The sequence below is a fragment of the Colius striatus genome, chromosome 25, assembly GCF_028858725.1.
Source record: "Colius striatus isolate bColStr4 chromosome 25, bColStr4.1.hap1, whole genome shotgun sequence".
In the NCBI taxonomy this organism is placed as follows: Eukaryota; Metazoa; Chordata; class Aves; order Coliiformes; family Coliidae; genus Colius; species Colius striatus.
Window position 1 is genome coordinate 2115372 of NC_084783.1, and position 23112 is coordinate 2138483.

Here is a 23112-nt window from a genome sequence, read left to right on the forward strand (position 1 = left end):
AGGGCTTCAGAGGCACCTGCAGGAGCAATGAACAGCTCCCTGCCCTCCACACACAGCACCAGGAGAGGAAACCCAGCCAAGGAAGCCAGGCTTTGAGTCCCAGACTCATTTGGGATGGCAAAGCCCTGGAAGCTGCTGCAGCCCCAGTCCTCCTCTCACCCTGCCCAGCCCAGCACTGACCCACAGCCCTCAGCACCTCAGCTCCAGGGCTTTGGGATCCCTCCAGGGCTGGGCACTCCCCCAGCTCCCTGGGCAGCCTGGCACAGGGCTGACACCCCTCTCAGGGAAAGAGCTCTGCCTCAGCTCCAACCTCAACCTCCCCTGGGGCAACTGCAGCCCCTTTCCTCTTTTCCTGTCATTCATTACTGGGGAGGCCTCAGCTGGAGTCCTGTGGCCAGTTCTGGGCTCCCCAGTTGCAGAGAGACAGGGAACTGCTGGAGAGAGGCCAGTGCAGGGACAGCAAGGTGCTGAGGGGATGGAACATGTGTGTGAGGAGGAAAGGCTGCAGCCCTGGGGCTGTTCAACTGGAGAAGAGAAGCCTGAGCTCAGGGGGATCTCAGCAGTGCTGATCAATCCCTGCAGGGTGGGTGTCAGGAGGATGGGGCCAGTGTTTGGTGTGTGGTGGCCAGTGGCAGGACAAGGGGTACCAGGCACAGGCTGGCACACAGGCAGTGCCCCTGGCACAGGAGGAGCAAGTCCTTTGGTGCTGAGGTGAGGGAGCCCTGGCCCAGGCTGCCCAGGGAGGGTGTGGAGGCTCCTGCTCAGGAGGTTTCCAACCCCAGCTGGACACGTTCCTGTGCCCCTGAGCCAGGGGAAGCTGCTGGAGCAGGGGCTGGGGCTGGAGCAGCTCTGCAGGGCCCTTCCATCTCTCACCATTCTGGGATCTGAGGCTCCCACACCACAACAGGCTCTGGCTGACTTTCAAATTAGGTCTTTAATTAAATAAATAAGGGCAAGGGGTCCTCAAGGCAGTGTCACTTCACAGTGTAGGGCTTGGGAGGGGAAGGGGGAAAAGAGTCCAGCATTGGGAGTGGCTCAAAGTGAATGTGCTTTGTAAGAAGGAAAAAGAAAACCCCAACAAAATAAAGACCCCCCCAAACCTCCCCAAGTGACTCCCTTCCCTGGCCCAGCCCTTTCTACCCCTGTCCCTTAGGTGGTAAAAGCTCTGCTCTCCTGTTGAGAGACCCCCATGCCCATCTGTAAACAACACTGAAGAACATAAATAAGAGAGGTTTCTGCTTCCCCCAGCCTCTCTTCTCTCTCTCTCCTTTCATTAGGCCTTGAAAACAAACCAAACAGGAAAAGAAAGTGTGGTTTCAGGAAAACTAAAGAATGTTCTTGGGTGCTGGAGAGGAGCTGCCAAGGCCTGACCCTCCCTGGGAGGGCTGCCTGTGCTCTCCCCTTGGCCCCTCTTCTCCTGGCAGCCAAGGAGTGTCCCCTGTCCCCCAGAACAGGGGAATCCCAGCCTGGGCAGTTCCACTATGGAGCTTTCTTGGATGTGTTTTCCCTTTCCAGCAAGTGGGAGCAGCTGGAATGGAGGGGAGAAGCTCCACTCCCCACACCTGGGGTGCCAGAGTGATGCCTGCTGAAGGGAGCTGTGTGTGTCTGGAGCTCTTCAATCCAGGCAAAAGGAGCTTGAGGCTTGGAAATGAGTGATCCTGTCATCCCATGAAGCTGCCTGCTGTTGTCTCCACACTCTCCCTGTAGTGCTGAGCACAATTTCCCAGGGCTGGGTTAAGAAGGAGGATGTGGACTAATGGTTTTAGTTCTCTTCCAGCTCCATGGTGAGCAGAAGCAACTGCAGGATCACACCCCACAGCCTCTACTGAAACAGGCAAAGAAACCTCAACCCAAATGCAGCAAATGGCTGGAGGAAGGGAACATCTGTGTCAGAGCCTTGCCCAGCAAGTCAGCAGCCAGCACTCCCTGTCTAGGGTGGGGGGAAATAAAAAGAGGAAGGAGAATATGTGGATATAAACCAGTGGTAAAGGCCAGACCTGGAACACAGGCAGGACATGAAGCAGCTCCAGGCTCCTGCACGGCCACAGAGCCACTGTGGCTCCCTGCAGAGGATCTGGCCACCTTCCTGCCCCACAGAGCCACCCTTGTCACCTCCTTGAACACTGCTAAGGGCAGTAGAGGCCTAATCTCTTCTCAGACACCAGAGCACACACTCTGTGATGCAGAAAGGGGCTGGGATGGCCAGGGACTGGTGTGTTCTCCTGCATGGGACTGCTGTCTTGAGACTTGCAACCTCTTCCTCCCACAGCTGACAAAGTGAACAGGCTGGGAAGGATTTTTGCACCTGTATTTCCCCCCCCCTGCACTGCAGCAGTCAGAAAGGATCAAGTCATTCACCACCAGTAAGAGAAGCAGCAGCACTGCACTGCCCCAGGGCCACCATCACTCTGGCTTTAGAGACAACCTTTACTCTCAGGTTAAGTTCTCCACAGCCCAACACTGCAAGGGAAGGTGAGGGAAGGACTTCAGTGCACACAGTGCACTTACTGCACTGTCCCTTCCCAAGCCCTGCTGCTGGTGCCCAAGGGCTGGAGCAGCCCACATCCCACCTGCTGCTGGTGGCAGAGCAGGCAGGAGCCACACAGAGCTGTGAGAGGGCTGAAGGCTGCAGAGGATGTACAAGTCCCACCCCCACATCCCCAGCTCAGGAGTGCTCAGGGGAGCAGAGAGAAGGATTTCTGTCACAACAACCTGTGGGTGAAGGGCCAAGAGTCCTCACCTTCCTTTGGCATGGCCATGCCTGTCTCTGCAGGCAAATTAGACTGTGCTCCCTGCAGATTTCCTAAGCTCTCAGACCTCCAGGCTGCATCCACCACCCCAGCCCCCAAAGTACCAGTGACACATCCCTGGTGTGTCACATCTCAGAGCATCTCTGCACTCAGAGTGTCCCACTGGAGACAAGGGTCATTCCCCCCTGTCCCAAGGCAAGGCCTCTGAACAGCCTGAGGTGACACATGGTCAACAAAACAGGGGGTGATGGACCTTCCCCCCTCAACTTTTCCCCCCCACTAAGTCAGCCCCAGCTTTGCATGATTGTGTCAGAACACACTGGAGCAGGAAGGTGTTTGGTTTCACTGTAGCCTTGGATCAAGGAGGATGGAAAGACTGATTCTGACTGACAGCTCCAAACTGTCCCCATGGAACAGTGGAAGTTCCAGGATTAGCACTCAGTCAGCTCAAAGTCCTTGCTGGGTCTGTGACGAGTTTGTGACTGGAAAACTCTTCACTGTGACAAAGGCTCTGAGTGAGCCACAGGTGCTGGACAAGCTTGGTGAGCAGTCAGAAAGCTATTTACATCTCCAATGCCAATGAGGCCAAAATCTGTGACCGATAAGGACACTTGAGCAGGGGCCACCACTGCCTCTGGGGCTCTGTCCAAATCCACAGGGCCAGCAATTAAAGGCAAACCTTCATTAACGTCTGCAGGGAGAGTAAAGTCCATGGTTATCGTCTCACCAGAGCTCTGCAACGTCTCCTCCTCCTTCTCTGCCAGTTCTGGTGCCGTGGGGGGCGAAGGGTAGAGCCCTGGCTCCGAGGGGGTGACACTGTGTCGTGTGCAGGGAGCTGAGGTGGCACCTGAGGATGGTTCCTCTGTGGGGTCAAAGGAGCAGTTTGTCTCTGAAGGAGTGCTGCACTCATAGCCCTGGCCTGATTCACTGATGCTGCCCAGGCTGCAGGCTGTGCTCTCCACACTCAGGGGCTCTGCACAGAGATGGGTGGAGAGGGAGGAAGAAGAAGGGGGAGACAGAGAGGGAAAGGAAGCAAAAGTGAGGCCATGGCATACAGAGAGCTCAGTCCCTCCTCATCCCAACAGGATGTGTCTGATGGCACAAATGGTTCTGTATTAAAGCAGCATGCTGAAGGAAGGCAGGAGGCAGACAGCAGATGGGAGGCATCAGTGTTTCTATGGAAGTTCAAGGAAATCCTCACAGAGACACTCCAAGAGAAGCCAAATCCAAAGTGCTGCTCATGCTGACAGCCCCTGGGAGTGGCCCACACAAAGGCCTGGTCTGCAGTAGGGTCCTGAGGGAATCAACCCCTTTGGGGCTCCCTGTGAGTCTTCTCACAGCAGGTACAGACTGATCCTGAGGAGCTGCCTGGCTGTCAGGGCCTGGGAGGCATCTGAAACTCAGCAGCCCAAAGTCAGTGCAAATCTGTTTTGCTTTGGGAGTGGCATCCCCCTTCCAAGCCTAAAGCAGGAACAACTCTTTTGAAGCCACTACTGGTCAGTGTAAAGACAGACAAGCCTCCCTGGCTCACAGCAAAACATGCCCATGGCTGGCATTTGCCACAGGGCAAAGTGAGTGTGCCAGCACACACAGTGAGTGTGCTGGCAAGGTGCAAGAGAGGAGCTGGATGGTGGCAAGAGGAGAAAGGCAAAGGAAAGTCTGTGGTGTTGAGTGAGGGAGATGAGCTCTCCCCATGGCAGAGAGAAGAAAAGGGAGTTACCTGTGTTCTCTATTGCTATTGGATCTTGACTGAAGTGAGAATCCAGGCAGTTAGTTGCAGAGGGAATTGGTGGGGAGCTCCTGGAACGACTGGTGTTTTCTACTTCACCCCCATCCAAGTCATTGTCAGTGTAATCCCTGTGGGGAAAGACAGACAGCACTGCCACCACCTGTTAAGCAGAGAGATGCAGGCAGGGAAAACGATGACCAGCATTAAAACCCAACAACAACTAAAGCAACAGGACTGTACAGACCTCACTAGAAGGAGCATCCATCCCTTCTTGAGCTGCAGAGCTCAGTTCAGCCACTGCACAGAGGAGATGGCAGCGTGGCTCACAGCAGCCCCACCACCACCACAATGGGCTCTGCAGCTTTCCCAACCAAAGGGCTCTTCTGTCCCTGAGCTCTCAGTGAGCTTCAGCCCCCCCCAAATGAAATCAATGGCTAAATGCTCCCCACACAGGGAACAGCCAGCCTCCCAGAGTGACCACAGCAGGCTGTGCCAATGCTCCTGTGCCAGCAGAGAGCCAGGGAGGAGAAAGTGTTTCTCCCAGCCTGTAGGGATTTGAGGCTTCAGGTGTTTCCTGCCTGGCATCAGAATTTAAAAAGAAGGAAAGAAAACAACTGAGACCTCATCTAATGCTCAGAATTGGTTCATTTTGACCTTTGGAAACATTTCAGTTTCAAGCTTTTTGAAAAGCCGTTTCTGTCCTTAGCACAGATCTCAAAGAGAAGAAGTTGCCTCAAAGAGTGGCAGTAGGGAAAGAAATCAGTTGAGGTTCCAGACCATCAGAAATGGTGTATTTCTGAACTGGAAATCTCACTGAGCTGAGTTCCTTCCCCTCAAACCAACCCTGAATCTCTTATCTTGTAGCTGCATTTAACCTAAACCAAAGCAGCCTGACAGCTCACATCCAAGCAAACCATTGCTTTCCCCTTCCCACACTGATCAGTGAGAAACACCCCAACACACCCCCCCCATCCCCCTTCCAAAACCCCACCCAGGCTAGCTTCTGGAACAGGAAAACAAGAGGTGCTTTGGGAGCAGGAATGTGCTCTGGGGTGGGCAGTGTTACTAATTGGAGTGTGAGAATATTCCACGCACGTGGCTCCAGGGTGGAGGACGTACTTCTTCCTTCCTAAACGAGTCTGCTGGGTGAAGTAGTCATAACGCTCTGACTTCTTCCACATGTAGTAATACTCCACACACTCTCCCACTGAACGGGTCCTGACCTGAGGAGAAACAATCCCTGTCAGGATTTCAATGCTTTAATGGAGGAAAGGGTTTCTTCTCTCATTTAAATCAGCACAGGGAATTAAGTGCATGATCATTTCTCTGGCTATGGATAATGTTTATGCTGCAGAACAGAAGCACATGAGATGTCCAAAGTGGTAAATCAGACAGAGAATTCCCCCAGAGTGCACAAGTGTTGCTGCAGAGCCGTGTGGGGTCACTTTTTCCTTGCACATGACATCAAGAGAGCAAACCTGTATCCATATTGACTGGCCAGCATCAACATGCCCACAATTAATCAGTGGTAGAACTGGACTCTCTGGTTCTGCCAACTCCCAGCACAGCAGCATTATGTCCCGGGGCCCAGCTCTCCCTACAACAGCAGCAGCTTTCATTCTAGAGGACCCCAGGGGACTTTACAAAACATCCACATGCTCAACTCACTCATTCACAGAAGTACTGCAAGGGCTGAGAGTTTGGAAAGAACTTTTGAGACTCCAGAAAGGGCTAATCAGTAATTAACTGACATCACTCATGCAGGTCAGTGTTGTTTGTGACTTCTCCCACCTGGAAAATAAGGCAGAGCAGGGCAGTGAACAGCCCATCACCTGCTATAGCATGAGTCAACACAAAGCCTTGGGATTGGAACTCAGCAGTCCTGAACTTCCTGCATTAGCAGAGGCTCAAAACATACCTCTGGTGCAAAGGCACTTGTCTCCTTCCCTTGGTCTTAGCAGGGTGCAGGGCTGAGCATCCTTACCTTGTTTGCTTGGATAAGATGAAAGTTTTTCCCATGGACTCTGAAGCCATGTTCAAAATTCCTACATTCTTCCTCACTCCAGGCACAAAGCTCATCTAGAGAAGGAAGAAAGAGGAATTGGAGGAGATGGAGAGAAGCTAGAGAGAGTTACATGTGCCTTGATGTTTGGGGTAGAACCCAAACAGAGCTCACCTCTGATAACCTTCACATTGAACCGTAACCTCCGCAGGGCCTCTTCTGCATTGAAGTTGCATTTCACCAGCTCATACAAAGCCTGGCAAAGAGAAGAACATTACTGACAGCACCTGAGCCACTGCCACAGACCAACCTGCTGATGACTCACTTGAGTCTATTAAAACCCTTTTTTCACAGGAGCCTCTTTGCCATTAAGCCCAGCTTGACCATCAACGTGAGTGATTCCACTCATCAAGGCACTGGGTGAGAAGCACAGAATCATGTGGGTTGGCAAAGCCCTTGAAGCTGCTGCAGTCCCAGCCCTGCCCTCACCCAGCCCAGCACTGACCCACAGCCCTCAGCACCTCAGCTCCAGGGCTTTGGGATCCCTCCAGGGCTGGGCACTGCCCCAGCTCCCTGGGCAGCCTGGCACAGGGGCTGACACCCCTCTCAGGGAAACAGTTCTGCCTCAGCTCCAGCCTCAACCTCCCCTGGGGCAACTCCAGCCCATTCCCTCTTGTCCTGTCACTTGTTACTTGACTGACCCCCTGTCTCCCACCCTGGTCCTTTTCTGCTGGACAGCTTTTCTAGCTGTTAACAAACCCTGTGGCTGAAAAGATTCAGTTCAACCAGCAGCCTCTGTGTTCCTGCAGATCTGCTGTCAGGATCTAACCTCCTGGCTTAAGAGGAAAACATGACTGCTCTGAAGTTTCTTTGCCAAATGTTTGGACCAGATGATCTCTAAGTGTCCCTTCCAACCCTACCACTCTATGATTCTGTGAGCTTCTGCTGGCTTCCAAGAAGAATTAGACAATGTTACAGAGGAGAGATACAAAAAATGTTCCTGCTGCAAGCTCTGGCTCAGGGAGTTTGGGATACTGGGAGAATACAGTTACCACAGCACCCATTTGCTCAGTTACATGATTTCCACAAACATTTGATACTATGTTGGTAGAAAAACACCAAGTTGTACAGAGTCTGTGGTTCTATCCACTGCAGCCTTTTCCAGCCTTCCCACACCCTCACTTATCCACCAAGCAGGAGCTGAGGATCACTAGAGTCAGGTCTCTCATCCAGGCTCCAGCTCCATCAGAGGATCTGTGGGCTGCAAGAAGCCCTCTGACATACCTGTTCATTGTCCTTCACCATCTCTCCTTCTGGGAGGCTGCTGCTGGAGAGCTCGTCCCATCGCCGCTTCACAGCCCGGTACAGGAACTCTTCAACCTCTCTCTCAGGGAGTATATTTGGGTCCCAAAGCAGCTGATCTTCATTCTCATAGACTAGCACAAAGGAAACCTCTGTTTGATACCCCAATGTGACAACCAGCTCTGGGAAGGTGCTGCATTTCCCCTCCCCATTCTGGAGGCAGAGAAGCTTCATGCTCTGTAGCTCTGAGAGCCCTAAGCAGAGGCTGAGCTTGCTGCCTCGTTGGTTGACAAGGTTTTTGTCACCATATTCTCCAAGATTCTTGCTTTGATTCATTAATTGTGGCAACTAAATAAAACCCCATTAGGTTCTAAGGTGTCTTTTCCTGCACACAGTAAATAAAAGGAGTGGGAGGTGAAGGCAGCTTTAAGCTACAACCCTGGCCTAAGCTCAAGACCTTCTCCCTGTCCTAGACACAAAACTAAGCAGCTGCAAGGCTGTCTCCCCTGTGAGAGCTTGTAATGCTCCTCCAGGAGCTGCTCCACCCACACAGAAGCACATGGCAGCACTACATGATTCTTTCCCCTTTCAGCTTTCAAGGACCCAGCAGACAACAATGCAGAGCAGAGGAAAACAAGAGGAAAGACTGCAACAAAAAATGCCCAGAAACAGGTTTTTTCCACTCAGGTAAAAACATGAGCACCCTCTGTACCTAACTCATTTCTACAAGCAAAGGAATCAACTCTTTTGCCCTGTAGAATCACTGAAATGAGGTCAGAGGCACTACAGACAGGACACTAAAGAGCCTCATAAGGATCTGCTATCAGTTTCCTTTTATTGCTGGTGAATCAGAGCCCCATGGAAAGCCCAGACCAGCAGCCCTACATCCCAACAGGACACACAAAGCAGGTTGCCTTACCTTTTTCCCCATGCCTGTTTAAGTGGAGGATGGGAACAGTGGCTTGGTACTGAGGTCCAACCATGATCTCCTGAAATATCACCACAGAGAAGTGGGTAAATCAAAGTGGAAGATGCTCCAGGCAGGCACTGAGCTGTACTTGATTGAGGGACTATGACACCAAGAGGCCACTTGATACACCTGTAGTCCCCACTGTCACTGTTACTTCTAGGGAACCTTGATTAGATAATAGGGTAACTAATTTACTGCCAACCAGGCTGGGGATTGTAGGCATTTACATAGTATTAATATTAAAGATGTTCTGGCAAGCAGTTAGTGCTGCAGATCAAGAAGTGCAGAAGCTCTCCTGCTAATTCACAACCAGGATGAATCTGGGAGGCTGCTCCTCTCTTTTGTATGATGTTCCCCCCTCTCAGTAAATCCTGCTGGGAATACTGCACAGCATTCCAGCTTTATAGGGCTGCAGTCTGATGTTACAAAGACACAACAGCAGCATTTTCCATGGCTGAAGTAGAAGATAATTTCAGACACAGATTTCCAGATCACATTCAAAACCCTTTTCTAACCTACACCTGACAGTCTTCCTCAAACTGCCAAGTGCTGAGCAAAAGAAAAGACAGACAATTTGGGGGGAGGGGGGTAAATATCACAGCACATTGTTGCTCCACTTTCCTCACACTCCCCCTTCCCAGTGGGCTCAGAGCATTTACCTTCTTACACTCGTTGGATGGGATGGAATCCTGCTCTGAATCCTCAGCCATGGAGGAAGCACATGGAGATGAACAGGGCTCTTTGTCTTCATCAGCAAGGAAGTTGTTGGCTTTGTGGGAAAAGAGAAGATTTGTAGTTATTAAATGTTTGTAGGGTGGTTTTTTTTTCTTTGTTGGTCTGTGTTCCCTCTCCTTCCCTTCATTTTCTGTCCTAAAGTTACTTTCAGTGTGGTCCATGCTGACAACTTATCTGCACTTTAATTCTCTCCTTTCAAATAAATGCATCCTGGGGGCAGGATGGAGAGTGAGGGCAGTTCAGCCTGGAGAAGAGAAGCCTGAGCTCAGGGGGATCTCAGCAGTGCTGATCAATCCCTGCAGGGTGGGTGTCAGGAGGATGGGGCCAGTGTTTGGTGTGTGGTGGCCAGTGGCAGGACAAGGGGTAACAGGCACAGGCTGGCACACAGGCAGTGCCCCTGGCACAGGAGGAGCAAGTCCTTTGGTGCTGAGCTGAGGGAGCCCTGGCCCAGGCTGCCCAGGGAGGGTGTGGAGGCTCCTTCTCAGAAGGTTTCCAACCCCAGCTGGACACGTTCCTGTGCCCCTGAGCCAGGGGAAGCTGCTTTAGTAGGGGCTGGAGCAGCTCTGCAGGTCCCTTCCAACCCCAGCATTCAGGGATTCTGTGACCCATTGTCAAGAAAGTAAGTGACAAAATAAAGAAGAAACCCACTCTTGCCCTATGATCCCCATCACATCTAAGTAAAAACACCACTAATGACTTAGAAGTTAGTGACACCTACAGCCAGGCTGGGCTGGGAACAGGTCTGATGCATCGTGGGATGTGACAGAGGGAGTCAAATCATCAGCTGAAGATTGTGTCTCCTCTTCCTCTTCCCCTGAAAGCAAATCCTTCGCTATTTGCTCCTTTTAACAACAACAAGAAAGCAAAAAAATATCTTTTAAATGAAAAGCAAACATGAAGGGGTGGGTGAGGCCTAAAGCAAAGCAGCTCTGGCCAAGGGGGGCTGCATCCACTCATCTCCTCACTCTCCCACAGCTTGTCCAAAGGCAGGTTCTCTCTCACACTCCCCACCACCCTTAGATCATTTTGCCTAGAAGCACTTCTGCAAGTGTCAAGAGCAGCTTCCTATGGAAGCCAGAGGGATAGGATGAGCATGTGGCTGTTTCTGTAGAGCTCCACTCACAGGAAGTATCTCAAAGATCCTACAAGAGGAGGAAAGGGGCAAACCCAAGGCTTTCTACAGCCTTTAGCAAGGACAGGAGGAGGCATAGCTTCACCTGGGAAGACACAGGCCTTCCCTGAATCTCCACAGGTCCACAGCTACATGCAAGGACTTGTAACCCAAGTTCCACAAAGAGTTTTCACAGTGTTCTATTTAAAACAGTTCTACTTTCTCTGATCTCCTCTAAACTCTTTACACTCACCTTCTGCAGGTGGTGGTTCTCCCTGGGATATCAGCACCAGGCAAGCCCCTTCCCCTGGCATTACCCAAACCCCACCTGAAAAGAGCTCCTAGACTCTCTCAAGCTCCAAGACAGCACAGTAACCTCCAGCACAAGTTAAGAGCACACACTCAAGCATCCAGCTGCTCTTACCTTATCCAGAGTCATGTCTGGGAGGTTTGGAGTAATATCATTGCTCTCGCTGTCCTGCTCTGAGATGGGATCAGATGCCTCATAGCCATAAAGTGCAAGCAGCTCCTCAAATGGCATTTCACTGCTCTGAGCGAGAGGAGGACAAAGCTTCATCAGGAATGGAACAATCACCGAGTACAACACCAGCTGTAGTGGACACAGAGATATGCAGAGGCAGTCAAGGCAGCTCTGCTCTTCTGGGGGCTCTGAACTGTCTCAGGTAACACTGTGTAATGAAGGAGACTATTACACAGTCTATCAAGACCCATCAGAACTTGTTCTTCTCCAAGGTATGGAGAAACCAGGAACTTTCACCCCAGAGCAATAAAGTCAAGGGCATTTCAAAACATACCTATTTAATGTCAAATGCACAGCTGAGGGTGAGGGAGCCCTGGCCCAGGCTGCCCAGGCAGGGTGTGGAGGCTCCTTCTCTGGAGGTCTCCAAAACCCACCTGGACACGTTCCTGTGTGACCTGCTGTAGGTGGGAGCTGCTTTGGAAGGGGGGGTTGGACTGGATGAGCTCTAAAGATCCCTTCCAACCCACACCATTCTAAGAAGGGAAGGAGCAATTCCCTATCTTGGTCTTGTGCCTAACCTGAAGAGATGGTCTCTGTCACCAAGAAAACACTTTGTGTTTCACCAGGGTCTCCATGGGATGACCCAGACGACCACATCATCTCATCTCTGTGCTTCCTCCACTGTCACAGACACTGAATACACATCAACAACTGATGGCTCTTCAGCAAGATGAGCTGAACCATGTTTTGAGGTCCCTTCCAACCCTTAAGATTCTGTGATCTACTTGGCACAGGACACTCCAAAATCTACTGCTGTCACCTCTTGTCAAAACCATTCCTTCCCATCCAAATGCAAACCCAAGCCTTGTACCTAAACACAGCACCTTGTCAGAGTTTCTCACAAAGATCTTTGGTACCACTACTGTAAAAGCAACCAAAAACATGCAGCAGGTAATTTCCCTTCCCTTCCCTTGCTGCCTTTACCTGAGAGGCACTGAAACTCTTCTCCAGCTCTTCTAAAGACTTCTGCTTCTCCTGAGGATCATCATCTTCTTCCCTTTCTTCCCGTACACCGTAATTCTGTGAAAGGATCTCTGCTAGGTTCAGTCGATGATCAGCTGAGCCCATTGACACAACTGCAGGGATTACAAGAAGCTGGATGCTACCACCATCCCAGACCAAACATTCAGATGCATTAAAACTTGGGACAATCCCTTCTTGTGTGTGTGCAGCCATGGTAAGCCAGATTTGGTAGAAAGGAGTGAGGGGAGCTGGGGAACACAAGTGAGAGAGGTCACTCTGTGAGCACTGAACTGCACAGTCAAGTCCCACAACCAACTGAAAGATGAATCTGAAGGTTTTCTCAGTGTTTGTGTCTCTCCTGACTGGAGGAAAGGGGCTGGAGTTGCCCCAGGGGAGATTGAGATTGGAGCTGAGGCAGAACTGTTTCCCTGAGAGGGGTGTCAGCCCCTGTGCCAGGCTGCCCAGGGAGCTGGGGGAGTGCCCAGCCCTGGAGGGATCCCAAAGCCCTGGAGCTGAGGTGCTGAGGGCCAGGGGTTAGTGGTGGGCTTGGACTCCAGGAGCTCAAAGAACTTTTCCAACTCAAATGATTGAGTGATTCACTCCTGTCAGAGCATGTGAGTGTACACTGCAGCCTTTCTTTCACCTGAGGCATTTTTAAGGTAATTACTCCTCATTGCAAGAATGGGCAAAACAGACACTTGTAGGAGCTTTGGCATCTTTAAGACTTTCCTCCTCTGTCAAATGGCATGAGAATGAACCAACAGTCATTGGGTGGAGAAGGGAACAGACAAGCTGGTCAGAGGAGCTTTGAATGCTTAAATTGTGGCTACCTGCTGCAGTCTGAAGGCCAGGCTCTCCAGGACATAGACTGCGGGCTGGGTACGGCACCACCCTGGGGCTCTGCCTGCCGACCGAGGCCTTCGAGAAAAGAGAAGGAACAAAGTCTGAGACATCTCTTCTTAAAAGCATGACACTCTCCAGCCACTTCACCCCCACCAAGCAAATGCAGTTCATCTCATGTCAAAGCAAAAGTTAACAAAAACCACACAGGGCAGCACATTTAGGGTGCAAAAACCAAAAGAGCTCAAGTGAACTTAACAGCTCCTGCAAGGCTCCTCTCCTCTGGAGTCATCACCTCAGGCCCTGTCTCCATCTTATCTATTTTACCTTCAGCACTCCACCAATTATTATAAAGACCTCAGATTTTTATGGCTTACATCTTCAGTTAAAAGGAGGACTCTGACCCTAAGGCATTATTCTAAACAAACACACCATGCTTGTTTGAACACAGCGTTGTTAGGAAGTGCCCCACTCTTTGGAGATGCAATCAGAAGCTGTCAGCCCCAACACACTGGCTTCTCCCTTAATACCTCACCACATCCAGCTGGCTCAGAGAGGTGAGCAAAGAAATTTAGAGCTAAGCAGGCAGCAAAGGACTGTGGCACAGGTGAGGTGGGAAAGGATGAGACAGACACCGAGGTCAGGCACCTGCTTTCTGGCAGTCAGTGCTCGGTCAGAAGTTCAGGCAGCAGTATGGGCTGAGGCCTGGAAAACAACCCAGAACATCTGCTGCTCCTTGGGCTGCTGGACATGGAAATGCTGCTCATCAAGTTCAGCCTAGGTAGGGAGCAAGCAGGTAATTAACCAATGCCTTTGGGTGACTGAGAGCATCTGACTGCAGAAGAAAATCACAGTGTCAGTCCCCCCAGTCACCAATGACATCTTTTTATGATCCTCAGCCATTAATAACCTCAGCTGTGCACCACTAAGTCAGCTGGAGCCAGGACATCTGCAAAGCTTCAGTACAAGACTCTTGCAACTTCATTTAGGAATACATAGTACAGCTTCACATCACAATCCCTCCTCTAACAACAGAGCAAGGCACATACCAATGAAAGCCACCTCAGACTTTGGGTTCTGAGTTAGTGCCTTCAGGTGTTAACACACAGATTGCTGACTCCACAAGGACCAGAGAGGCAGCTGTTCTCTGGGTACAATTGCTGCTACAATAAGGGTTGGCCTGGAAGGCAGTAGAAGACTTCTCTCACAAGAGAAGGAATGAGAGGGATGGAGGGAAAGGATCTGTGAGGCAGCCATGGAATTCTTGCTCCTTCCTCTAACACCAAGACCAATGAAAAGAGGATGCCTCTAGTCCAATGCTGTGTGCTAATTCAACATCCCCAGTGCCTGATTATTGGCAGCAACACAAGCCCACTGGAGACCACTTTGGCTGCAGACAGAGCCCAGTGACTGCAGGCCCTAAGAAAGGGGAGGAGTTGATGGTATAATGAAAGGAGAAGACAGGAAGGATTCCCACAGCCTCTGTTTTGAGGATGGTCACAGCAGGAAATGGCAACATAACTTGGGAATGTGCCAATGCCCTTCACTGGGCTTTGCTGGAATGGGACCAAGCACAAAACCCTCTTTGGATAAATCCTCTTCCAAGCAAACACTCCCCAGTTTCACCACAAGGATAACAGTGTGGTCTACACTTACTCCCCTCTAGTCTGGAGCCATGTGCAGAACCCTCCTTCCTGAGACAATGATGGATGTTATCGACTGTGCCTCCTTCACACGGGGATCAATAAGGAGCTGCATGCAAAGGCTTCTGAAAACAAAGACTGGAAGTGTTCACAGTGGATGGGCTGGCACAAAGATGTCAAGAATGTTTCAGCAACAGGGAGATTTTATATTAGTGAAGTGCTGAAATGAAGAGCAACAGTCAGTGCAACAGGGTGACAATTCAGCCTGAGTTGGTGTCCTCGAAGCAGTAACGCAGCGCTAGAGCAAGAGGGGAACTGCTGCGAGCTGAAGTCACCACACAATAACCAGCAATGCTGTGTTTGGGGCTGAGAAAAGAAGAAACAAGTGACACACAAAGCAAACAGCCCTTTCCACACCCAAATTTAAACAGGTATGAGCCTGAAGGATTCCCTCAGATGATTTGCCAATCCACAAGGCCACGGAAGCAGGAGTCAAGGTAGCAGGGGAGAAAGGCAGGTCTGGCTTAAGTCTGGCAATGATGCCACAGAGAAGGTTCTGGACTCACTGATTCCCATGTGAGTTACTTTCTTTGAAGGTGATGTGAGCTGCAGTCTGATACTTCAGATGCAAATGGCACACAGCAGACAGGAGATGCAACAGTGTTACACGTGTCAGAGAGGCAACAGCAACACAGAGGCACTACGGGGTTATCTCCAGCTCATGGAGGGTTCTTGGCCAAGGTCTAGATGCTCCTGTTGCTGGTGACAGTCTTGCTCACCACAACAGGTCACAGTGGTGAAGGCCATTTATCTTAGGAGGGCAGCATAATGCTGGAAAATGCCTCCAACATCCATGGGCCATTGAAAAAAACAAGAGGGACATTCAATTCCCTTGATCTTGCTTTAAGTTTCCCAGCAGCTGCTTTCCTTCCACTAGTCTCTGCTCCTCAGGCATGAGAATAGCTTTCCTCTCTTCAAAGTTCCACAGATGTCACTCACTCATGTTTTTTTACTTCTGTATGGCTCCAGCACTCCCTCCTTAATTCTGGACTCAAGTGTTTGAGTCCATGGAACAAAACAACAGCCATGTTTCAGAGAACACAAGCAGAGGAAGAGCCTGAGCTGTTTTTGCATGGCCAAAGCTGCTTTCCAGTGCAAGGCACATTGTCCAGAGAACTACCAAAGGAAAACCCTTCAGGCTGAAATCACTCTTGCAAGAAAGGGAGGAAAGACAGAGATGGGTTTCTTTTCCAGTGATGCCACTTTAATAACTAATGTGGTTTTCTGAGCTAGTGTAACATGGATTTCAGACTCAGCAAGAGAAGTGTCCCATGTTCCCTTGCCTTGGCCACACTACTTGCTATGGATCCTCTGTAGCCAGAGGGAAGTGGTATGGATGGAAACACATTCATCCTTGTAAGCTACAGACCTGAAAGAGCAAGAGAAATGAACAGATGACAAGACACACTGGCCACCTTCTGCACTGCTTGGAAACATCAGTGTCCACAGTTTCAACCTCAGTGCTGACTCCTGGATCTCCCCAAGACCTGTGTGCACAACAGCAACGTGATGCAGCTCTCCAAAGGAACATTTCAGCCCAACACCACGCCAAAGTAACACCTTGGCACAGACATATGCAGAACCTTTGGTATTCCACCCAAGGTGCCAACAAAGACCAAACCATTCTGGATGGGACAAACAGGTCAGACAGCACCTTCCTCAGGAAAAACGCTGAGATACCCCCAAAGTGAAGCCTTGTTGTCGAAGCTCTCTCAGCTGCTGGTGTTCTGAGATCCTGCCATGGAGCAGCCAGCTATCTTGATGTCTTCCCAGTGTCCTTTCCCCATATGGTGGTCACCACAAGGATCTCAGATTGGAAATGCAGTGTGGATGTGCCACAACAACCATCACAACAGGACAGGGATGTTTCAAGGCACGATAGGGATGGGCACCGCTGGCCATAAGGGTGGTGGAGTCAGAGCAGTGATGTTGCAGCACGATGCACGAAGACAAACACACCATTTGCAATGGGAGAGGCTACAGGGCTGACCCCAGAGCACAAGCCCCTCTGGCAGTGGGATTCTCCCCATCCCTGTTGCCTTTCTCAGCCCTCTGCCATTCACAAGCCCCCGACCTCGGTGTTCCCCCATTGCACAGGCCCTGCCAGCCTTTGTGAGCCCCCTTCCAGCAGCTCCACACCCCTCTGACCCCAACGTGCTAAAGCCTCGGGCTCTCTGCTACCTCGCAGCCTTCCCCACAGCCTTCTCCACGCCCCACGCTCCCGCTCCCTCGCCTCAGCCGCTCCGGGAACGTGCCTCGACCCAAAGCCCCTTTAAGGGCTTCTCCCGGGGCCGTCTCTCCCTCAGGGCCGGCCACGGGCCCTCGGCCGCGGGCAGCCCCGCTGCCGCCTCCTCCGGCCGCCGGCGGGAGAGGAGCGGAGGGCTGGGCCGGTCCCGCTGCCCGGGCTCGGCCGCTGCCCCCCGGTATCCCGCCGGCTCCCTCCCTGACGCCCGTCTCCCCGGGGCCTCACGCCGCCGGCCGCCCGGGGCCCCGGCTCCCCTCACCCCATCCACCCCAGCCCCAGGCTATCGCGACCCGGCGGCGGAGGAGAGAAGCGACGGGCCCGGCGTCCCCACGGAGCCGAGGGCTGAGCGGGAGGCCCCGAGGCCCGACGCGAGCCCGGCAGCGGCGGCGACTCACTCACCTCCGCCATGGCCGAGCGCGAGCGGCGGCGGGCGGGCGCTGAGGCGGCCGGGCGCGGGGGGGGGGGGCGCTGATGCCCCGGATGCGGCGGCGGCCGCTGATTGGCTGCGGCGCCGTGAGGGCGGGACGGCGGCGGGGCGGGAGCGGGTCAGGGGGCGGCGGGGCCTGGGGAGGCCGCTGCGGGCGGCGGCGGCGCGTTCGGCGGCGGGGCGGCCGCTGCACCTCGCGGGGATACGCCGTGTGCCGCTGGTGACGGGGAAGGGAGGCGGCTGCCACCAGCTGCTCGGGCGGGTGCGCTCCCCGAGAGCCCAAACCCGCGGTCAGGCGCTAAAACCCTCGGTCACGGTGTGAAACCCCCGTTCAGATCATAAACCCCGCGGTCAGGCCCAAGTTCAGACCCCAAAACCCTCGGTCAGAGCGTTAAAACCCCCATCATACCCCATCGAGGCCGCTGCTGTGAAGGGCCAGGCGGACCCCAGTGCCCACAGAGCCCAAGTCAATAACCAGACCCGGCTGTGACCGTGGCTGCTGGGGCCCTGCCCGGGTACAGCCGACAGCACCGAGGATGCGCCTGTGGAGGTGAGAAGGCCAAGGGCAGCCTGGCTGGGATCAGCACTGGGGTGGCAGCAGGAGCAGGGCAGGGATTGTCCCCTGTGCTGAGCCCTGGGGAGGCTGCAGCTCCAGGGCTGGGCTCAGTGCTGGGCCCCTCACTCACTGCCACAGGGACACTGAGGGGCTGCAGCGTGGCCAGAGCCGGGCACAGAGCTGGGGAAGGGGCTGGAGCACAAGGGGCTGGGGAGGGGCTGAGGGAATGGGGGTGTTGAGGCTGGAGAAGAGGAGGCTGAGGGGAGCCAGGAGCACTCTCTGACACTCCCTGCCAGGAGGCTGCAGGGAGCTGGGGGTCAGGCTCTGCTCCCCAGTAACAAGTGACAGGATGAGCAGAAACAGCCTCAAGTTGCCCCAGGAGAGGTTGAGATTGGAGCTGAGGCAGAACTGTTTCCCTGAGAGGGGTGTCAGCCCCTGTGCCAGGCTGCCCAGGGAGCTGGGGGAGTGCCCAGCCCTGGAGGGATCCCAAAGCCCTGGAGCTGAGGTGCTGAGGGCTGTGGGTTAGTGCTGGGCAGGGTGAGGGGAGGGCTGGGACTCCAGGACCTTCAAGGGCTTTGCCAACCCAAATGATTCTGTGATGAGTCTCATACTTCCAGAGCATGATCATCCATCACCCTTTGTTCTTTAATGCTACAGATCTACAGAGCTTTCTGTAGCCAGGGGCTCCTTCTATCCCTTGGGGTTCCACAGCTGCAGCAAGTGGGCCAGCACTTCCCTCAGAGTGGCCATTAACAGGCCACCAACAGGACTGGTAAGACACACAGCTACATTTACCACCAAATCCCACTGTTTGATCAAGTCCAGTACATCATTTAGCTCAGGCTGCTGCCTCTCAGACCAGATTTGCCTCCAAGAGCAGGGATCCAGCCATGGAGCTGTGCTTGGTGCTCAATCCTTACAAGCAGCCTCTGTACTCACCACCCTGGCAGTTTGCTCTGTTCATGCTTTTGAGCTCAGGAAGCAAAGTGTTATCAAGTGCTTCTGAAGTGGCAGTGGCCCTTGAGCTGAGAACCAGAGCACTTCAGCAGGCCTTTATTCTCTTGCACAGATCTGTCTAGCTCTTCCCAAAGCACTAACATTGCAGATGCTGTTTATTCAATTAAAAGATAGTAACCTTGTCTTTAGCTTTCAGAGAGGTTTTGACAAAACCTGCTGCCTGGCTCACAACAATGTGGACAGGGGGGAGTTTGTCACCACAAAAAGCAGAAGGGCCTTGATTTGAGGCCAAGATTTGGTGAGGGTGAACACATGGCATGAATTTTCAGGCCCTCTGCCTGCTTGCAGTTTGCTCCAGGAGTTGTCTTGCTGGTCTCCTGCATATCCAGTGTGATCTGGGAAGGGATTTTAGGCAGCCCCTGGGGTTGGTTGGTACAACCACCTTGCCCATTCCATGGGCACTCAATACCTAAACCCACAGAGGCTTCAAGCCCTGGCATGAATTCCTGCTCACTCTTTGAATTCATGCAGGAATTTGTGTTCACAGCTTTCCCTTGGTCTCACAAAGCAAACTTTGCTCTCCCCAATTTTTGGAGGAAGGCAAAACTGCAGCAAGTTTAATTTGTCATGACAATGGCTTATCTGTGTTCATCCTCTGAGTGCTGTGCCCAGAGCTCAGCTCTACTCACCCAGAGTGATGCCCACAATGGCCTCAGCTGTTCCCTTTAACAACTGCAGTCACAACTGCCAGGCAGAGACTCTCCAGTGCTCCTCTTCCCCAGGGGAATGGTGAAACACTTCTCAGCAGACACTTCCACTGCTCAGTGTATTAATTCCTGTCCCCAGAATCACCAGTGACTCTCCATCCTTCAGCCACTACCAGACTCCCAAAGCAGCACACAGCCTGGTTGTGGTGCTGGACTGCAGCAGTTAGTCTGTGAGCAAAGGCAGCCTCACATCAGCACAGTCAGAGATTTTAGCACCTGGTATTCAGTACTTTGAAATGTTCAAAGACCTTTGAAAGTCCCTGAAGGGCATTGGAATACAGTGTGGCTTAGACTCTCTGGGGTTTGCAAGTGATTAGTCAACACACTCCAACAGCACACTGCTTTAAAATTGCTGCTCTGTGGACAAAGATGACAGAACAGAGAAGGGTGAAGTGGCTTTGACCGAATCCAGGGTCAATTTGACTGCAGAAGTAGGGTGGACCTAAGCCTTGCCCTCCTTTCCCACCTCTGCTTCTGCTCCACCTGGTAAGCAGTGAGAATCCTTTACAGCCCTGAGACAAACAGCAAAAGCTTTGTCATCTGGTACAGTTCAGCAATGGTGTGTTCAGCTACTGAGGGGTTCCAGACATGAAGGAAAAACTTTACAGGGGTTCAAAAAGCAATTCTGGTAGGAAAAATATGCTGTTGTTATTGGGAAAGGAGTGATCCCTGCCTAGGGAAAGGAGAAGTTTGTATCTGTGTGCATCCTGCTGCAAGGAGAAGTTTGTATCTAGATGCATCCTGCTGCAAGGCAGGCATCAGCAGAGTGAGGGGTGGTCCAAATGCAGAAGAAGGGATGGAGCTGTGAGCCAGAAATTTAACTGTAAATAACCACAGCATCCCTGAATGCTGGGCTGGAAGGGCCCTGCAGAGCTGCTCCAGCCCCTACTAAAGCAGCTTCCCCTGGCTCAGAGGCACAGAAACGTGTCCAGGTGGGGTTGGAAACCTCCTGAGAAGGAGCCTCCACACCCTCCCTGGGCAGCCTGGGCCAGGGCTCCCTCACCTCAGCACCAAAGGACTTGCTCCTCCTGTGCCAGGGGCACTGCCTGTGTGCCAGCCTGTGCCTGTTACCCCTTGTCCTGCCACTGGCCACCACACACCAAACACTGGCCTCATCCTCCTGGGACTGATCAGCACTGAGAAGGGCCCCCTGAGCTCAGGCTTCTCTTCTCCAGTTGAACAGCCCCAGGGCTGCAGCCTTTCCTCCTCACACACATTTTCCAGCCCCTCAGCATCTTGCTGTCCCTGCACTGGCCTCTCTCCAGCAGTTCCCTGTCTCTCTGCAATTGGGGAGCCCAGAACTGGGCACAGCATTCCAGCTGAGGCCTCCCCAGGGCAGAGCAGACTCAACTTGCTGCCCACACTCTCCTCCATGCCCTCAGGCTGCCATTGGCTCTTGCCCACGAGTGCCACTTGTTTTCCCATCAGTTGTGGCTGACAGAAGAACAGCTTGAACCCTTAACAAAGTAGTTATGAATTAAGCTTTAGAGAAGCATCAGTTTTCATGAATGCTAGATGGAGCTATGCTACTCAAAAACAACATCCTGGTCTAGTTTTTCAGGCAAGTGTTTGTTCTTCTTCAACATGCTGGCTTCTCAGAACACACAACTGAACACACACATATTACACAGACCTGTTTAGTTGAGGCCTCCACCTGAGTAAGGCCAATTGCTGGGATGAGTGGGCTGTAGCCTTCTCTTCTTATAGCTATTATCTTTGCTTCCTCTCTTCCAACAGACCTCCACTCGAGTTGTTACAGCCCATAAACAGCCCCTGGGGCTGTTCAGCCTGGAGAAGAGAAGCCTGAGCTCAGGGGGATCTCATCAGTGCTGATCAATCTCTAAAGGGTGGGTGTCAGGAGGATGGGGCCAGTGTGTGTTGTGTGCAGGCACAGGAGGAGAAAGTCCTTTGGTGCTGAGCTGAGGGACCCTGGCCCAGGCTGCCCAGGGAGGGTGTGGAGGCTCCTTCTCAGGAGGTTTCCAACCCCACCTGGACACGTTCCTGTGCCCCCTGAGCCAGGGGAAGCTGCTTGAGCAGGGGCTGGGGCTGGATGAGCTCTACAGGGCCCTTCCAGTCCCACCATTCTCTGATCCTATGATATTAGTCTCTGTGGGGCTCCCCAGATGATGTGCAACACCTGTACTTATGCACCTAAGTAGATAGTTTTGTACCTGATGGTTTTATCAACCACCAGTGCCTGAGAACCTCTCACAAAGGTTGGGCCAGGCTGACACAGCTCGTCTCAGGAGCCCCAGAGTGGCTCATGAAACAGCCCATTCTCTCTTTTGACCTTTCTCAGCCTGTGGATCAATCAGCTGATGTCTTTTGATCCAAGCATCTCACACCTCAGGGCAGTACCTGATAACAAAGACAGCAAGTCTCACTCAGCCTCACATCACTGGCAAGTGATGGTCTTACCTTGTGATTCCTTCTGACTCTGCTAAAGATTCTCTCACAGGGGCAAGACATTTGCTTTTAATTGCCAAGTGCTGGTGAGCTTCCTGTGGGGAATACCCCTGTAACAGTCAGTTATTACTGATCTTACCCTTCTGAGAGCTGATGATACCACAGCCCTGACAAAGCAGCCTGAGCCAATTCCAAAATGCATCTCTCCAACAGTGAGGAGAGCTTGGAAGGATGATTTCTGGAGCAGAGACTGGGCTCACTGCTCACAGCTTCTGGAATTGTCATGCCTGCACTCCCACCCCTAAGGGACAACATTTTCTCTTCCCTCCTTTCTGCAACAATCCACAGCTTCCTAAATTCACTCTCAGTAGCCTTTTGACAAACCACTTTTGACCTTGCCATGGGAGCTGGGAGCTCAGTGTAGCTGCTGGGCTCACACACCAGGGATTAGTCCTGCAAGTCAAACTATAGCCAGGCTGCCAGCCCACGTGCTGGGACATGGGATGGCATCACAGGCACAAGCAGGAAGATGTACCTTGACAGCAGTTTGAAGTCACACAGCCTTCACAGCAGTGTGATCTGCCAACTAAACCAGCCACAGGGTGGTGAGTCCTTTCAAGATGTCAACCTTCTGAAAAGGCCAGTGCTGAGAGAACAATGTGTGTGTTTTCTTTGCCCAAGCACAATCTGCTGGTGTGATAATGGCCAGAGTTAGAGCTGAGGGGAAAAGCAGAGCCATGCAAAGCCTGTCCTGCAATGAGGGACACATGGACAACTCACTCAATGTGTCACAAAGAACTCTCTTGACCTTCCCAGACTGCAGCCTCCCCTTTGCTTTGGTGCTGGTGGGATTGATTCTGCATCCAGAGAAGTTTCTCTCTTTGAAATAGATGCTGAGGGCAAGTGCCTGTCCCATGGTTTCCATACCTCACTGCCTGCTGTGTAAGTAACTGCTGTAGCTGCTGCTTGCAGAGGAAAACAGAGAAGGAACTTGAAGGGCCATGGGTGACCAGTGTGAGGGGTTCCTGGGTGACCTGATCTAGGTGAGACCTGCTTCAGCAGGGGGTTGGACTGGCTGATCTCTACAGCTTCCTTCCAACCCCCACCA

At 52.4% G+C, this 23112-nt stretch overlaps 1 protein-coding gene across 4 annotated transcripts; it reads right to left on the reverse strand.

The window, feature by feature from the left end:
• Positions 1-915: 915 nt before the first annotated feature.
• On the reverse strand, positions 916-17334 carry MIER2 (MIER family member 2). Of its 4 annotated transcripts, none has more exons than XM_062015057.1 (13): positions 17291-17334; positions 12934-13021; positions 12065-12216; positions 11024-11149; positions 10207-10330; positions 9413-9522; positions 8703-8772; positions 7766-7917; positions 6656-6737; positions 6464-6558; positions 5575-5702; positions 4471-4607; positions 916-3723 (listed from the first exon to the last, which is right to left on the reverse strand). In XM_062015057.1, exons 1-13 carry the CDS (start codon positions 17297-17299, stop codon positions 3245-3247), a joined length of 1752 nt encoding a protein of 583 aa, XP_061871041.1. In that variant the 5' UTR covers positions 17300-17334; the 3' UTR covers positions 916-3244. The 4 variants fall into 4 exon arrangements, with proteins under 4 accessions (XP_061871041.1, XP_061871040.1, XP_061871042.1 ...); XM_062015056.1 differs by having other exon boundaries at positions 5599-5702; positions 11024-11209; XM_062015058.1 differs by having other exon boundaries at positions 916-3612; positions 11024-11209.
• Between the last annotated feature and the right edge of the window lie 5778 nt (positions 17335-23112).

Bases quoted from the DNA above. Each gene is read 5' to 3' on its own strand.
- MIER2 (XM_062015055.1), bottom strand. The intron at 11,210-12,064 runs GTAAAGGCAGCA...TGTCCACTACAG, and splicing joins AGAGTTTCAGTGCCTCTCAG to CTGGTGTTGTACTCGGTGAT. The intron at 9,523-10,206 runs GTAGGTGTCACT...TTTCCCACAAAG, and splicing joins GTTCCCAGCCCAGCCTGGCT to CCAACAACTTCCTTGCTGAT.